Source organism: Morus notabilis, unplaced genomic scaffold (assembly GCF_000414095.1).
Source record: "Morus notabilis unplaced genomic scaffold, ASM41409v2 Scaffold710, whole genome shotgun sequence".
In the NCBI taxonomy this organism is placed as follows: domain Eukaryota; kingdom Viridiplantae; phylum Streptophyta; class Magnoliopsida; order Rosales; family Moraceae; genus Morus; species Morus notabilis.
In genome coordinates, this window is record NW_010364141.1 from 263,589 (window position 1) to 280,858 (window position 17,270).

General features: G+C 36.0%; 2 protein-coding genes across 4 annotated transcripts; one reads left to right on the forward strand and one right to left on the reverse strand.

Annotated features, from left to right (window-relative positions):
• The first annotated feature begins 338 nt into the window (after positions 1–338).
• LOC21397556 ((R)-specific enoyl-CoA hydratase) lies at positions 339–1,994 on the forward strand. 2 transcript variants are annotated; one of them, XM_010105828.2, is made up of 4 exons: positions 339–447; positions 958–1,295; positions 1,544–1,659; positions 1,761–1,994. In XM_010105828.2, exons 2-4 carry the CDS (start codon positions 1,026–1,028, stop codon positions 1,864–1,866), a joined length of 492 nt encoding a protein of 163 aa, XP_010104130.1. In that variant the 5' UTR covers positions 339–447; positions 958–1,025; the 3' UTR covers positions 1,867–1,994. The 2 variants fall into 2 exon arrangements, with proteins under 2 accessions (XP_010104130.1, XP_024026380.1); XM_024170612.1 differs by having other exon boundaries at positions 415–447; positions 940–1,295.
• A 444-nt stretch (positions 1,995–2,438) lies between these two features.
• On the reverse strand, positions 2,439–16,886 carry LOC21397557 (tRNA ligase 1). Of its 2 annotated transcripts, XM_024170588.1 has the most exons (27): positions 16,584–16,886; positions 14,699–15,187; positions 14,323–14,373; positions 13,949–14,031; positions 13,444–13,543; positions 13,128–13,206; positions 12,450–12,573; positions 12,244–12,350; positions 11,871–11,999; positions 11,273–11,337; positions 11,008–11,172; positions 10,458–10,618; positions 10,291–10,322; positions 9,438–9,607; positions 8,674–8,753; positions 8,207–8,272; positions 7,817–8,106; positions 7,139–7,246; positions 6,658–6,755; positions 6,128–6,188; positions 5,755–5,831; positions 5,585–5,656; positions 5,381–5,457; positions 4,966–5,046; positions 3,980–4,082; positions 3,620–3,778; positions 2,439–3,068 (listed from the first exon to the last, which is right to left on the reverse strand). In XM_024170588.1, exons 1-27 carry the CDS (start codon positions 16,782–16,784, stop codon positions 2,679–2,681), a joined length of 3,618 nt encoding a protein of 1,205 aa, XP_024026356.1. In that variant the 5' UTR covers positions 16,785–16,886; the 3' UTR covers positions 2,439–2,678. The 2 variants fall into 2 exon arrangements, with proteins under 2 accessions (XP_024026356.1, XP_024026357.1); XM_024170589.1 differs by lacking the exon at positions 16,584–16,886 and having other exon boundaries at positions 14,803–14,847.
• Positions 16,887–17,270: the final 384 nt, after the last annotated feature.

Below are 17,270 nucleotides of genomic sequence, written 5' to 3' on the forward strand. Positions count from 1 at the left end.
TCAATTATCACGCCTCTCTGGATATCGCGTTTTTGAATTCAGAAAAAAGAACCTCCTTTTAGTTTTTTTTTTTGGCTAAAAAAAACGTTTTTTTAGTTAATATTGAAGGAACAAGGAAGGAAGGAAACCGTCTGTTAATAAGCTTCCAATCTTATGAGTATTTCTTTCCTTATTTTTTATTTTTTGACAATTGACATTGCAAATTTCTGTTGAGGGGAGAGCAATAGAGACAACATTTAAGGGACAAGAGATTTGGGCCCCACCAGACACATGGCCTTTTCAAGTGCCTCTAGAAGCCAGGAATTGGAGAACTGTAGCTAACGACTATATAACAAAAAGAAAAAACGAAATTATCAAAAAAAAAAAAAAAGAAAAAGAAAAAACGAGGGCGACAATCATTTCATTTGAAGCTGCAGGCAATTAAGAAGAAAAGCGAGGGCTGTAAAGGTAATTAACACATAATTCTCGAGCTTAAAGACCCTTCTTTCCTATAATGTCTTTTTTATTCGGTTCTTTACTGCTCGGACAATAATTATCGAACCTCCTTTCTCACTTTTCCTACTTCAAAGTGTTTGGCGAAATGTCTATGAGAACGTAAAATGGGCACTAAAAGGCTTTCTACTGCGATGTTGAGATAATAATTGAATCAATAATCTGGTATTCTAGTGCCCACTTTTAGAATAGAATGATAAAGGTAAATGCAATCTTGGTTAAATTGATGGGTTTAACTATTATTTATTTTTTTTAGTTATTTTTCTTTACTTTTTGAGGGCAGAATAGTCTTTACATATTTGTTTTCAACTTTCTTCTCTCATATATTGTCCTCAAGAAACTCTAGCAGTATCTTTCTGCTTCAATTTAATTCTTAGAATTCACAAGGTGGTTAGACTGGTAGTAAAATATTTGATGTATTCATGCCCTGCTATTGATGCATTATAGTTGTATATGCATATATAGTGTCACGGGTTTGAAGCTCACATTGAAGAAGTCAAGGATTTAAGATTGTTGTCGAAGTCTTTGCAACTATGCTCATCAGGAATTTACTCTCCTCAAGTCACATTCCCTCTTTGAGATGCTTTTCGTCATCGGCGCCTTGTTTGCTTAAAGTTGGCGACACACTGAAGCAAACGAGAACGTTTGCAGACGAAGATTTGATGGAATATGCTAAGGTTACTTATGACTCTAACCCTATACATTTCGATTCTGAGGCCGCTCGAAATGCTGGATTTGAAGACAGACTGGTTCATGGAACGCTCGTTGCTTCCATGATTCCTCATATTATATCTTCTCATTTTGTAAGTCTTTATGTTTCTGTTGGATTTTTTGTCCCAAACTTTCTTTGGTTTGTTTTATTTTATGCAACTGATAAAAAGGAATGCAACATGAGAAGTCAAATAAGATTCATGAGACGTAAACCTGATAACTGAGAACCATACGCACGCTTTGTCTTTTTCTAGACGTAGATGGATGGGTCCATGGACCTTATTCTTTAGAACTGTTTGATAGATTTTCTAATTTCTAAAATTCTGCGGGTTTTTCGTAGCCGGGAGCTGTATATCTTTCTCAGAGCGTGCATTTCAAGTTACCGGTTTATATTGGAGAAGAGATTGCTGCTGAGATGGAAGCTATTAATATAAGAGCAAACAAGAAGAGATACATGTAAGTTTGCATTATCAGCTGCAAAGACATTTCCTTCATTGTGTTAAATGAAATGAACCATTGTGTCTTGACTAGTCTGGGTGCTTGTTTATGTGGAGCAGAGCAAAACTCAAGATCAGGTGCTTCAAGAATGGTGAGCTTCTTGTCCTTGATGGTGAGGCTATGGCTATCTTACCTTCACTGGTTGTGGAACAAGTGCATCGTTAGGGACGATGAATAAGACGGTTCAAGGGTAACTGCAATTCACTACCGAGCATTTCAGCTCGCGAGCATCATCAGTTGATACTCTTGATTCTTTTCTTTTCTTTTTTTTTTTGGGAATTTGAGACGTCTAGTTCATGGATTAGAATTATTTTTTATTTACGTGTATTTTTTGTGAGAGAAAATACTGCAGCGAACCACGAACCATAATTCGAATTAGAGAACGAATCTAGGTACCAAACATCATCTTAGTTGATACTCTAGTTTTGCGAGAGTACTGAAGCAAATGAGTAGGGCAACGCTAAAGACGCTTATATACAGTAACATTGAGATGAGGTATTAGAGTTTTGTTTCAACTTAAACAGGTTCATATCCTTCCCGTCGCCCAAGTTGTGTTCGTTTTCTCCTGATTCTTGTAATCAACTTGGAATATAGTCTTGTGAAAAAAGAAAGGAAGAAGAACAATTAAAATTCTCGGAGAATTTCTCTACTGTTAACTTGGATAATACCTTTGTGAAAATGGAATGGATATTAAAAGAAGAAACCAAAAAAAAAAAAAACTTATCGATGACTTCGTCAATAGAAAGATGTTCATTTAATTGCCTATAGACATATACAAAAATTTATCCATACAAAAAAGTTCACTCGTATCAAAATTCTTCCCCCTTGTAAAACAAAATATTTCCCTCGTGTTAGCTTTCGTCTTGCAACATACCGACAGAAAAACTCATCAGGGGAGAACTTCTCTAATCCAGATATACATCATATTCGAACTTCAAATGCATAGTAAACTCTAAGAGAGAAGACGGAATCAAGTCTCAAAAAAATTCCAGTGTGCCTGAGATGGCGATAGGTGGGTTGATATGGATACAGGAAGCTTTCTCTTCGGCGAGCAATTCTGGTAACCTGTTGGCCTCCTTGGCTGCAACACCCTCTGCAGTCCATATGGTAACATGAGGCCACTCGTTTTTTGAGACTACCAGTTCGCCGTCAACAGACCCAAGTTCAGCTTCAAATGCAGCCATTTTGTCCGTGTAAAGCAATGCAGTTAATTCCACCGGGACTTCCTTATGAAGGAAGACGCCATAGTTGGCAACGGCAGTTACTCCATGACTTCTCTTGTGTGCAAGAGTAACATGAGCCTTTGTGAGGTTCTTTAAATGCCTGTCTCCAAGAACTACTTCTGCCCCTGGATTCTTCCTCACCAACTGCTTGGAAAGAATAAACAAATAAACAGAATCAAACAACACAGTGAAACAGAAGCAGATCTTCATTTTGATTCATAATAATTCTAATTTCAAATTCAAGACGTCAAAAAAAATAGTAAAATATGTGTGTGTATGGATGAGTTTTCAATGGATACATCTCCATCAATGGCCATCCATTAAATATAGCAATTTGCTGGCGTGGTGTGGTAATAATTCAATTTCATTAATTGCAATAAATTTTTTTGGTCAATTACCCAAATTATTACAACTATAGGATCAGTATCTTACGGCTAAAACAACGATATTAGAGTAACACCGTGTGTGTGTATATATAAATAAAAATAATTTGAGGCAGAAGGTTACATCAAAAGCACAGGAAAATTAGAAAATTTGACCAAAACTTATCCAAGACAATAATTCAGTCAGACATCCAAAGACGTCGAAACTTCTATTTCAGATTTTATAAAAAGAAAGAAAAATATACATAGTTTGTCAGACATTAGATTTATGAAAACAGAGTACCACTTGTAAGAGAGTGGGTTTTCACTTACCTCATCAAAACGACTTTTGATTTCCGTAGCAGGCAGACTGACAGCCGCATAAGCAATGGTTCCAAACGCCCTTTTACCAGAAACTGGTGTTTTGTATTCACCTTTTGCTATCTTTCTCAGTTGTTCCAACACTTCCTTAACAGCAAACTCAAACGGAACCTGGGACGTTACATTAAAAATAAGATCTCCATCAAGAGATCTTTCAGAGATGGTCACCCCTATTCTCAAGTCAATGCTCTCACCCCTATTCTCAAGTCAATGCTCGATTACCAATTCTATCCATATATTGTTTTTAACATCCAATATAAGGCCAGACGAAGAATTAGAAAACGACAATTATGAAAGAAAATTAATAGTGACCTGAACAGAATTAAGGTATTCAGCATTTGCCAATAGAACCTCCCGCAATTGTTTTTCCCATTTAGCCCATTCTTTTGCGTAAGTACCCTTTGTGGACTCCAATCTGAATGGGTTATCAAAAAATGAACAAAAGAAATAAGTACTTCCCACCTAATAAGGTGAAGGCAATGAAAAAAAAGCAGTAACAGCTAGCAGTAGTGGACAGACATAACTATTCTGCAAATATGAAAAGTGAATATTTAAAAATGCAGTTGGTGGGTTCATTTTGTTAACAGTGGAAAGAAGGGGGAAGAAAACAACCTTCATAATACTGAATTTGAAATACACATGTTTCACCAGACAATTCGAATGGCATACTATAATTTTTCATCAAATCCAAAAACATGAAAGGTCAGAGCGAATCAAGAAAGAAAGAAAAAAAATACACAAAGCGACTCCCACCAATGAACTGTTTTCTTCTATGTCCTTTAATCCACCCCTTGGCTGAAGAGAAGTACTGAAAGAATTACTTACTCTAAGACTCAGGCTACAGCGTTTCATCACACTATACACAGAATGTTTGGAAAAGATAGGCTACAGTGTTTCATCACACTATACACAGAATGTTTGGAAAAGATGCAAACAAAATTGTTTCCCCCCCCCCTTAAACAAATAATATTAGTATGCCAAAGGAATGAAAGAAAAAAAAGGAGGAATGAAAGATCCTGGAAACCCAGTGAAAGAAAAGTTTTAGACCAATTTTTGGCTCTAAAACACATCTTAGAAACGGTTTCATGGCTAGCACAACTGCAAAATGTTACAAGCATTATTCTTCTAAACGGTTGCACACATGTTAAACAATGTGGAAGTCAAAGCATATACTGGTACTTCATATTTCTACTTCTATCAACGAATAACATTTAGTATTTTTAGACGTAGAACCCATGTAAAGCAAACACCAATAAGTAATAAGAGTATCAAATGCATTGACAATTCCATAATAGTACCTCCCATGTCTATCTCTGTGAAGATTGTATAGATTTATCCCTTCCTCTAGGACAGACTTAACAGGATCAGGTAGAGGACTCCTGCATACAGAATTACACATTAAAAATACTGCTGTAGTTGTGTAACACAGAATCTCTAGAAGATTCCAACAAATGATAAAATAAGGTGCTCTGCAACTCGTGGACTGAGAATAGCAATTTTGGTGCTTCTTTCCTGTATTGAGAACCCTCGCCTTTTTCTCTCTAAACTCACTGTTCCTTCCAGTTGTATAAGAGAGCCCAAAGCTATAGCATATGCTACATACTAATAGAGCAATTTCTTTTCGATCAAAATTCAGTAAACAAAAATCTGGCAAAAGAACACATCCTTCGAAACAGAAAACATGGACCCCTTTTATCAGAAACTAAAAGATACCTATCAGATTTCAGCAGCGGCATCTTGATGAGTGAGCCAAATCTCTCAACTAATTCACTATCAAACTCTTTTCGGCTCTGGAAAAGGTCAAAATAATAGGTTAGAACATATATTAACCATGGGTACATGTTCCACCACATAGTTGACAGATGAGGAGAAAAAAAAATAAAGGAACAAACAAAAGAAGAACAAGAAGAAACATGCCTTGCCCTCATAAAGGTGATAAAACATAAGCAGCACATAACCAGCATTTGGAGATGCCTTGTCAAGACTTCCCTGACGAATTAAAACATATAAGAGATTCAGAATAATGAATAGAAAAGGAAAAAAAAAGTGCAACTATATAAATAACTCAAGGAACGACAACTACATACCGGATGATTTACACGTTGCAGCACTCGATACATAAAAACAGCTAATGCGTCTAGAGAGAACGGATTTGAATCAGTTCCTGCCCATTTAAGAACAAAATGTAAAACCTTTAAACAAAAAGAAAATGACATATTAAACCTCACATTTTGCAAGACAAGGGGCAATAGGATATAATGTAGTCGATCTGACATGAGATGGATATTACACTCTGTCGCATTATGTCTAGAATCTAGATAGTATAAATAGAAAGGATAGTAATTGAAAAGCAGCCTTGAGGCTTAAGATGTGCCTCAGAAACACTTCTTAAACAACGAGTGTAGGCAAGCTACTAATAGCAGACATAACAAAATAAAAGTTTAAAAAGTAACAAAGAACCTTCAGAATCAGGTACAACTGGAACTGCAGATGCCCTGGTGCTGTGACACATGTGTTCAATCTGAAAAATTGGGCAAGCAGTGAAAGGTCATGATGAAGCAATTCTGATTACTATAATTCTAAAAAATTTGGTCCAGAGAACACAAACTAAAAAAAAAGTTTCATATTTAATTTGAAGCTTTTGCTTTGTTGCACAGCATTTACGACAAAATTACATCCACTACTTTTTTCATTGACAGGTTGCCACTTTTAGGTTTTATTTCAGTCAATATCTTTCTTTTGATTCCACCGTCAGTGTCACCAGCATAAGGTATCAACCAATTGATTCTTGCTGGTGAATACCTTAAGATATTAACGGTCGGATGCAAAAAATCATAGAATTCTTAGTTTTTCTCTCGGCCCAAGCAAAAGTTTCTAAGACTAGGTTTTGGGGGCCCATACTTGTTCTTGTTCATATATTAGCATATAAGTATCTATGAGTCTGCGCATCGTGTAGAACTGCCCTTATGTATGCTAGACAGAGAATTCACCTGTCTCCACACTTCTTCATTTGGTGCATTCTTGTCCGCAAGCATTATTGAGTATGGCTTTCTCCTGCGCTCATCAGCAACCTTTTGCCAATATCTTCCTAGAGATACACAATGTAGAAGTTGTTCGCGTTAACTAACAGATAAACAAACTAAAAATTACCAACTAATTAAGCATCATAATATTAGGAGACCAATTTAAGGCAATGTGGAAGGTAACCAACTGTACTATTATTAATGTTTGGATTATTCATTCTGAACAGCTTCCAATATTATTTTCACTACATCCCATGATTTATGACACTTCAAGAAGTGATTACACAGTCAAAAATATGTTTATACATTTCTGGCCAATCAGCACCAAGTCCAGTGTTAACCTGGCCGATCATCAACTAACCTTGCTAACTAACAGATAACTCGAGTGTTAACATACATCTTTATACATCTGTAAATTCAGTTTACAACATTAAAAAAAAAATTATACCTTTGATAAGGTCACCCATCAGACTTTGAACTGGCCGATCATCACCAAGTCCTCCTGGGGCATTTAGTAGTTCCTTGCAAAGTGCAGACTTAGCACACCCAGGTATACCTTAAAACAGAAAATCAAAGGCAAGTTTCAAGCTAAGGAAGCGAAAGCTATGTTGAGTCCTTAAAAATGAAGCAAAACTTGGATCACGAAAAAATGGGCTTCTCAAAGAATTGTTAAAACTTAGATCATGTCAACAGCTAGCAAGTAGAATTCTGACCCAAAAAATAAAAAAAAATAAAAAGAAGAATAAACTTCCAACATAACATATAAGTGCGGAAATGTCGCTCTGAATTCTGTCAAATGGTAGATACATATATCTTCTAAAGAATAGAGAAGAATAATATTGGCAAAAGCAAAATAAATTCATTTTTCATTCATTGTAAAGTTAAAAAACGAGAGGTCTCACTAAATATTCTCAGTAAGTATAAAAAAATAAAAAATAAAAAAAGAAGGGGAAAATTGAAAAACAGAAATGCAAACAATTATGGGAAAAAATGTTTGCATTGCTAGATGCATATAAGTGGATTTTGGTTATGGTGCGGATAAGCTCCCTAATTTCTGTAGAACTGGAACAATAGAGCTCTGCCATGAAATTCCTCTGCTATTTGTAATTAGCATACCATACGATACCTGGAAAGAATACAATCAAACCCTCATCTCTTGGAACAGAGTCCTTGACAGAGGGACCAGGGCTCGGTGGAGTTACCTCCCGCTCTGTTGCAAGATCACCCTCTTCATCCCTACCACCCTCAATAATGGCCAAGAAATCTTCAGCTCTTACAAAGCTACCAGCAGATCCTATCAGAACCTGGTTCTGGGGACTTCGCTTTGCATATTGTTCAAGGAAAGGCTCAGCCTCACTAAGGTATGTTGATGATGACAGCTGTTTATTTCCATACTTCCTTCGTATATAAACAGCCCTGAAAGTTAAGAGAATAGTTTAATCTCTGAATAAAAAGATAAACAAAATCCAAGCAGAAAAAAGAATGACAAACCTATACAAGTTAAATCGCACGTTACCATTCATCAAGCATCTTACTGAGTTCCCTCTGCTTTCCTGCAGATGTGCCCCATGATTTCATTTGCCTATGATACATAACAAAAATGAAATAAATAAAGTAAAACAAACAAACAAAGATAAAAAAAAAATCAAAAATCAAAGTGCTTATCAAGCAGTCTTCAATAGGTCAAGCGGAGTAGGATTACATTTTTGATGGATTCCGGGAGCAGTAAAATACTAAAGTAAATCAATTTCTCAAACACCAACATCAAGATTTTAGTTCCAGTGGATGGGACAACTAGAACAGCGGTTAAAGATGATTATGTTGACAAAACATCGGCACTCTGTTTTAGGGCTCTAATTTGATAGCAAATCTTTTAACTTTTAACATGCTGATATGGATAACTTGCATCATAATATTACCTGTAGTTTATGCTAATAAAACCTGAAAAATATATTATATAGCTTTACAAGCACAAGAGCTTACCTTAAGTAATAAGCCTTGTAAGCAGCTGGACCTTCTTTAAAAAGAATTGACAAACCATTGCGAATCAAAAAGGTCCGCAACTGCAAAGAAAAGGTAACCACAACCAGTTTAGAAGTCTTTGGTCGTGTTTGGAATTAATCCCGTTTTTTTTTTTATGTTTTTCGAGAAAGAAAAAATGAAAACGTTTTCAAAACGGCGTTTAGCGCAATAAAGACAAAAAATGGAAATGAAAACGATTTTTTGGTTTAGTGTAAAATGAGATAGAAATGAAAAACGAATTTTAGTCGTTTTTTATTTTTTGTTTTCGTTTTCTCTTCTCTCGAGCAGAGAGAGAGGGAGAGAAACATTAATGGGTTTTTTTATACTGAAAACAATCTCTTGATAAAATTACCAAACGTCTTTTCAAAAATGATTTCTGTCTGAGATTGAAAACGTTTTCATTTTCATTTTCATACAAAAAACAAAATCATTTTGGAACGAGTTCTAAACGCGCCCTTTGTATCTGTAAAGAATCTAACACTGGGGAACAATACAAACAGTATAGAAATGCAAGTAACAAAGAGCGATGGTTCTGTATAGAGGAAAAAATAAACTAAGAATTTCCGTCAAGTGAATATATCATGCTGCCAAGTACAAGCATGTAAAGAAAACTTCCTAACACTTAAAAAGAGCGCAATATATCCCATGTTATTACAGATATAAACTACAGTTCAAATGAAAAGAGAATTTTGCATTGTTTCATGAATGCTCATATTGGAATTTACCTTGTATGTAAGAAATTTCAATTTTATCATTAAGTTTGCATCCTCATCAGCTAATTCACCTTTTTCTGATGCAGCGCTGCTACCATTTTCTACACTGCTGCGGATGTTTTTTGCAAGTTCAGCAGCCTTCTCCTTGTTTACCTTGAACAAATTGATATCAACGAAAAAACCTGGTAAATATGGAAGACATTAGTAATGCAATTGAACAGCCTTTTCATATAAATAGAAACTTGTATTATTGAAAAAAAAAAAAAAAAAAAGTAAAAGTTCTTGTAACAAAAATGTAATTGACAGATCATTAGAGTAAGGTAAGGTTGCAGGTTGTTTTCGGATGCAAGGACTTTTAGATGATCCGTGCATATATGCATGCATCAGGCCTTTTTTTTTTTTTTGAGAAAAGATCCTTTTATCAATAAAAGGATAAAAACAAACACTACACGAGAAACCTGAGGATGAGATATTCTCAGGGAAGAAATAAAAACAAAAACACCAAAAAACAGAAACACAGAGCTAAATGGAAAACTGCCTTGCATAAAAACTACTGCCCAATTATATCCTTTCAACTAGGGACTATCAAAGAGAATGAATATATATGCATGCATCGGTTATAACTAAGACTCTTTCAGATGATAGAAAATGCTTTACACTGGTTTGGAGTCTCCAATACACACACACACACACACACACACACACACACAGAGTAATATTCGTCCCTGATTCTGCATATATCACAACAATCCTTTGTCAACAATCTCGCAACATGTTTCTCCACTTCCAGGAGAATTTTCAAAATCATTGGGCTATGAGTTACATGAGTACTTAAGATCGTTAAGTGCATAGTAGTAATCCTCACCTCGATATAATGGCCATAGTTCTGGTTTGTGCCTGAAAGGTGCCAAAAATTTAGATGGGACTATTTGAAGCGTGCATAATGAATAAGAGGAAGGAAAAACTTAAACCGATCCTTTTATTAAGGAAGAGAACTCAAAAGTCAAGAGGAGAGCATTAATTCTCAAATACCTCATCTCTTTCTGGTACCGTCGAAACACAGAGTCACTGTGGATATGAATGACCATCTTATAGAAAAGGTTGCCGCTTGATACAGAATCGAATTTGTGGAAGTTATGGTAACATTTAAAGGCAGCAGGGAAACGTCTTTCCCTCATCAAGCGAATCATTTCCTAGTTCAATCAAACTTAAGTCACCATTATAAAAGTAAACGCACAAATCAAAGGAGAAGGAGCACTTAACTAGTAGTACAATTTAACAAAGAAGCCCATAACTTGGCGACTAAGAAAGCAATAATGAAATATAGATGATTTGCACAGCGATTTGCACAGGGATTTGCAAGATACTCAGTTAGACAAATATTTGAAAGCAAGGAGGAAAAAGGAAAGACAGAAAAAAAAAAGGAAATCCAGCCTAAGCTTAAGAAATGTAATATTTAATATACCAAAGGCACAACATGCAAAATGAAACAGATCCAAGGGCCAAGTACTCAAATCGTAACATTAAAAGTTTTGCAATCTCAACATTCTCTAAAACCATTCAAAATGGAGTACATTCTAACCTGCAATTTGGTGGTTGAGAAATCAGCAGGATGGCATTGTAAGAACTTTGAAAGAACAGATCCGTCAGCATTTCTAGAATGGTCATCGCCAGCCTCAATTCCAAGCCATTCTGAATGGTCAGGGCAAAAGGAGTTCCCAGTGCTCTGAAGCAGCGCCTTTATTTGCTGAGGTATGATTGTATATGCATTCCTTATGATCAATAAATTAACAAAATCCATGTGAAAACTCCACTTAACATATTAATGGCAATATTCAGATCGATACCTGCTTTTCATCAGACCGATTTGCAGCACAAATATCCCTTAGGCTTGGCCCCAAATCAAGGCTAGCTAAAAATAAAGCAAATATTAGGAATATCTTCACATTCTTAAAACATTAAGATTTTTTACAAGCATATCCAATGGAGAGGAAAGTCACCTAAAGTCCACAAGTGGAGGTGCAAAGAAGCAAACTAAACTCATATAATGTATGCTAAAGTGTCTTCATTGGCTTGGTTAAAATACGAAATTATTCACGAGTGCTAGAAATTTAAAACGTACAATTAGCTAAGCAGAGATCATTTATTGAAGAAAGAAAAAACAACGTGCATTGGGAGAAAAATTCATCTCACGTCTTCAAGTGAAGGTGCAAGCAAACTAAGTTTGCATAACAGATGCTAAAAAGTCCTTATGGACTTGATCAGAATATAAATTTGCAAACGAGATAGCCAGAAATTTACAACATACAATAACCAACCACAGACTCGGTGCTCAGAAATTTACAAAAGAAGAAATGTGAGTACATTCACATAGAGAATTGTAGATTTATAGATTGACCCAACCAATAAAAAAATGTGAAAACATTGAAGAATAAACAAGTATACCTCCTTCAACTGGCGGAGGAGGAAAATCCTCCAAAACTTTCTCCATATGTTTTGAGCTCTCATGACTTACAATACGAGCCACAAGACCCTCTAATATTTCTCCCTGCACCTTGATATGATCTTTTGAACCTGCATACTAACTTAAACTTGAGATGTGTACCCCCGAAATAGCTTATGAAAAAGAAGCACGTCATAATTGGATGCTAATTATGCAGAAATTAAGCGTGAAATAAAGAAAGGCATCACATAAATGCATAGCAGAAGCCAGCAAAATAGCGCATGGAAAAACTTCAAAATTTATGTAGTATAAAAGTAAACTGCGTCCAGGAGTGGACCAACCATTAAAATTAAAGCAAATCGCATGTGAGTTTACCAGCCACAGATATATCTGCAACTTCATCAAGAGCCTTGCATACAGGTGTTGCAGTTCCTTCTTCACACAGGGCATCAAAGGCAGCAAAAAATGACGTGACTGATTTCCTTTAGTTACAAAAAGAAAGAAAATCAGAAGGCAATGACCTATTTTATTTTATGTTAATTCAGAAAATTTTGGTTGGTGATGGAGATCTCATCAATCACCTTGTGGAGAACAACCAGATGTGATTTGTTGGCAGGTGCCATTTTCTACAAAAAGCAATTATATCAGGAGTAGAGTAAAACTTCGGCTTCCCATTGCCCAATTCTGTCACAGCCGTCACTACCACTGCCCCCAAAAACAATGCAAACGTTGTCGAACATAATAATTAATAAATAATGTTGCAGACTTCCACAAAATAAAGAAGCATTAACTTAAGCCATAAGGTTCAACATGCTTCTCCATCAAAAAATGAATACACAAAAATGAGGTGACCACCAAATTGTAACAATTTGATGAAGGCTAAACCTAATGCACTATTTTTATTTAAGCTACATAAGATGGGATTAAAGGGCATTCAAAATAATCTATACTCAACCAAATCCAAAGGAAACTTGGTAAATGGCACTAAAGTTAAATAATAATAATAATAATAAAAAAGCGTTTATTGAGCACACGCTATGTGGCTTCAAAGGAAGCTGACCGGTTATGATACTGAGCACACACACTGCACACACACACAATTAGATACTTATCTTCCAAATATAGCGTTTACTTTCACTTGAATTTTATACCTAATAATTCATAGCATTACTTTCACAAAACATCTTTATCGAACCAACCAAGATATAGAACAGCTAAGGACCACAATTCTTGTTTATGGAAAAAGAAAAGGACAGTACCATAATCTTCTCGAGGGCGCTGTCCATGATCTCCTAGAACAGCAGTAACCAGTTCCATTGATATGCATATACGGTTCCTCTGAAAGAAAAACCAATATTAACATCAAGCGTATTAAAAATAAAAAAGGAAAATTAAAGTACTAAATTATGATCATGGTAATTACAAACTCAGAAAACATGGTGCATCAATTGTAAGCTTGTCTAGAGGTTTATGATTTTATTCAACTAGAAAAGTGACATTCTGAACCCTAGTTCAGGAATTACTCGGCAGGTGATGCAGTTCTTCTCAAAGGTTCAAGTTTCCTACAAAGATTACCTCAAGAAATTCATTAAACTCTTCTTGCTTCTTAGCTGCTTCAGCTCCCCATGCCTCTCGAAATATCCGACCAAGAACAAATACACCCACAGCAGTATATCTGCAAGAGTTAAAATGATTTCAAGCAAACTACATATTAGACAAACCAATAAAGACATGAAGTAAATTATAAAAATATATTTTTTAACGTAATTATAAAAGTATTGATCACCATGCCATCTCTACAAAATCTCTATCTCAATATTTCAATGCCAAAATCATTCCAAAACATGCTCAGTTATCAAAAAAATTCAATTATAACAAGTTTTTAATTTAGAATTTCTGGTATATCTTTAGAAAACTTCCATTTCTGCACCTCCCTTCTTTCAATAAAAGCTCCATCTCTTATCAAAAAGTAGAAGTGCAAATATGTTTCTAACAAAATAAACATGGAAAGCAGTTCATTTAAAGTTTGACATAAAGGACAATTGGGGACAAAATAAGAAGATTGCTGTCAAAAGCATACGTATTCCCGAAGCTGTTTTTCGCATATGCTCCACCCTCATTACCAGCATACATAAAAAGAGACCCAGAGTGTTTAAGTGAAACCTGCATTATTTCCAATAAATCCACCGAGTAAAAGCAATCAGTCAAGAAATTAAAACAGAATATACAAAAACAGAGGAAAAAACATGCTTCCAACTAAATAATAAGGCATATCACCATATCAGATAACTAAATCATACCAAAACTAACGCCACAAAGGTAGATCCTTAAATCAGGAAACTTCTCTTTAGAAAAATAATAATAATAATAATAATAATAATAATAAAAAGGATCCCAATCCAGAATACATCATCAGTTTTTTCACTAGAGCTAAAAAGTCGTGTACAAAGTTACCTCCAAGGTAGCTAAGCCTTTAGATACCATCTCTATCATCCTTGTCCGAACCTGACATAAAGAAGAAGATCATCAAATCAACAACCAACCTACGTCCCAGTTGGAGTAGATGTTCCTGTTACTCAAAAGGAGGGAACAGCAAAAATAAAGTAAATAATTCTATCAAAGAGACAAGTCACGTATATAGTTTTTATTTTGTGGCGACATCAAAAAGCAACTTAAAACAACTAGCATAAGCACTAAAATATAATTGTGCTCAGAACATGTGGAAAAGACAGTTTAAGTATTAGTCCCCTCCCTTCTACTAAACATGTCAGCAGACAAGTATCTGAAACAATAGGCCTTGCAAACTAAGCAGAGTTGGTTTGCAATGTACCTCCTGATCTGACTTCTCATTTTCAAATTTGGGATAGAAAGTAGCTCTTATTTGTGCTTGTGCAAACGTAGAATTGTCCACGGTAAAACTTTCCAATAAATTACCCTTGAATAGCTTGCTCAAACCAAAACGACTCTTCTGAGATGTTGACGCTTGTCCTACTCCAGTGCCCTGGTTGAGATGTGCACTTTTATCAACAGATGTTTCTTCAACTTGAACCGCAGTGGCTCCGCTCATTGTCCCGTAAGAATTGGGCTTCCAGATTGCATTTTGACCTTGAATGGGGACCTGATTTGGCAATTGAACACTACCAAACAGAATCGGTTGAACAGACGCATTGGCCGGGCCGTGTTTTTCACTGAAACTCAACCCATCAAGTCTCTTAGTGATATCTTCAACGACAGAAACAGATGAACCCTCCATATCAGTAGATATCCTGTTGGGTTTTGGCTCTTCTTTCCATTTTTGTTCCTTGCGAGCACCCTTTCCCTGAAAAGTTTGCAAAAATTGAAATCATAAATTAATCCACGAAAATAAGATCAAGAAAGCTATTCAAAATTACTACCCGTAATTTACTAAGGAAGGCCCTTAACGTCGTAAGGATTACCAACATTGCAATGTATTAATAGCAGTTGGAACATCAATACGTCCATTCAGGATTCCACATTAGCCTTACATGACAGACTACATAAGCAATTCTAGCGGGCAAACAAATACTAAAATTATTTGCTATAACATTGATATTGATGTAGGACCAATAGAAAAGAGATAAAATAGACATATAAGAAGAGAATCAAAATATAGAAAATAAAACCAGAGAGAGAAACACAGGATTTTAGAGAGAACGAGAACTCGAGAGTGAGGAGAAAGAAAGCTGAAACTCAATATACACTCATCAACCATAACTCTACTGAAAATAAAATCAATAAACTATTTAATGAGAAATGAAAATGATAAAAAGAAAAACGTGACCTGGGTTAGATATTTTTAGTAGATAAACGTAGTCCTAAAGTTCAAGACTAAATACTGAAGATAATGTAGAGAAAATACATGTGTGTGTTATCCCACATGAAAAATAGATGAGAATGTGAAGTGGTTTATATACATAGAAAGATCCAAGACCTAATAGGTTAATCTTTTGGGTCAAGTTGGGCTCCTGAAACGTGTTGGACCAGTTTCGCATGTGGTGTCTCCCCAACAAATGGTATCAGAGCCGATGATTCATATGGGTCAAGCAATCACACTAAGTTGCAGTTCCCACGTTGTCTCGTATGGAGAGTTGGTGTTCTCGCAGGTGCGCGGATGGTGGAACATTTAGTACATGATTTCGGCTCTCTTTCCCATGTTTGAGTTAGCTCCCGTTTAGAGTGTGATGTTTGGATGTGTCGGCGACTTAAAACCTTAATTCGAGGAGAAGCTCGGTGAACACACATGAAGGAGAAATTATTGAGAAAATACATGTGTGTTGTCTCACATAAAAAATAAATAAGAATGTGAAGTGGTTTATATACATAAAAAGACTCAAGACTTAATAAGTTAACATTTTGAATCAAGTTGAACTCTTAAAGTGTATTGAACCAGTTTCACATCATCAGTGGTGTCTTCCCATTGAACCAGTTTCACATGATCAGTGGTGTCTTCCCAAGACCACAACTTGCAGCTACTGCAAATAGCAACAACATAACTCATCTAGAGCTATTTTTGGCACCAAAGAATCATCTTTGACCGCAGCACAAGAATCATCGCTCGTCAATTTAAAAAAAATAGCACAATATTGCAGGAATTCATCATAAACTAGGGAAAAAACGATCAAAATGATCAGCAAAACAGGCTACGAATGAACTAAAAAATCACCAGTAAGGCAAAACAATAAACGAGAGAGTACCTGATTGCAAGACATGGCGGAAGGAGAAAGAGAAGTCGAAATAGCGGAGGAGAAAGAAAGGGAGCGAACTAGGGTTACGAAGGAAGGGGAAGAGCGAAGGAAGAGGAAGCTTCTGAGCTTGAAGGCCGTCGATGGAGAAGAACGCCGAAAACGGAGAGGAAGAGAGAGAGGGCAAAGAATAATCCTCTGCGACGCCGACATTTAATTGGTAGTGTAGGCCCTTTTGACCACGTTTTATTGTATTGGAAGAGAGTAGAAACAGGACGAAAATGAGTTTTTCAGATGTAGAGAAACACACACGCCACAGCGGCTTCTGAGGCTCGCTGTGTGCTGTGTCATTCGCTCACTCCTTAACAGCGGGAAATTTCCAATTCCACAGTTCTGGTGTGCAAACGCAATTAATAAATGTTGAAGGGGCAAATGGGTAATCTGAGTTTTTACCGCTGTTGCCGGCGACGATGTCTTTTGTGTGTACGACTCTCACCGTGATTTTTTTCTTTCCGTTTCGGTCGAACGACGCCCACATTTCATCACAAACTTTGATGAATCTTGATCAAACGGCCGACTCAAAATAATAACAATATTAACCGAATTTTGCTAACGCTTGATACTTGTTCGGGAATATCATGACTAGCAAATTCATGCTTTCTTCCTGTTGCTAATAAAAAGCAACATGTATTCTCAAAA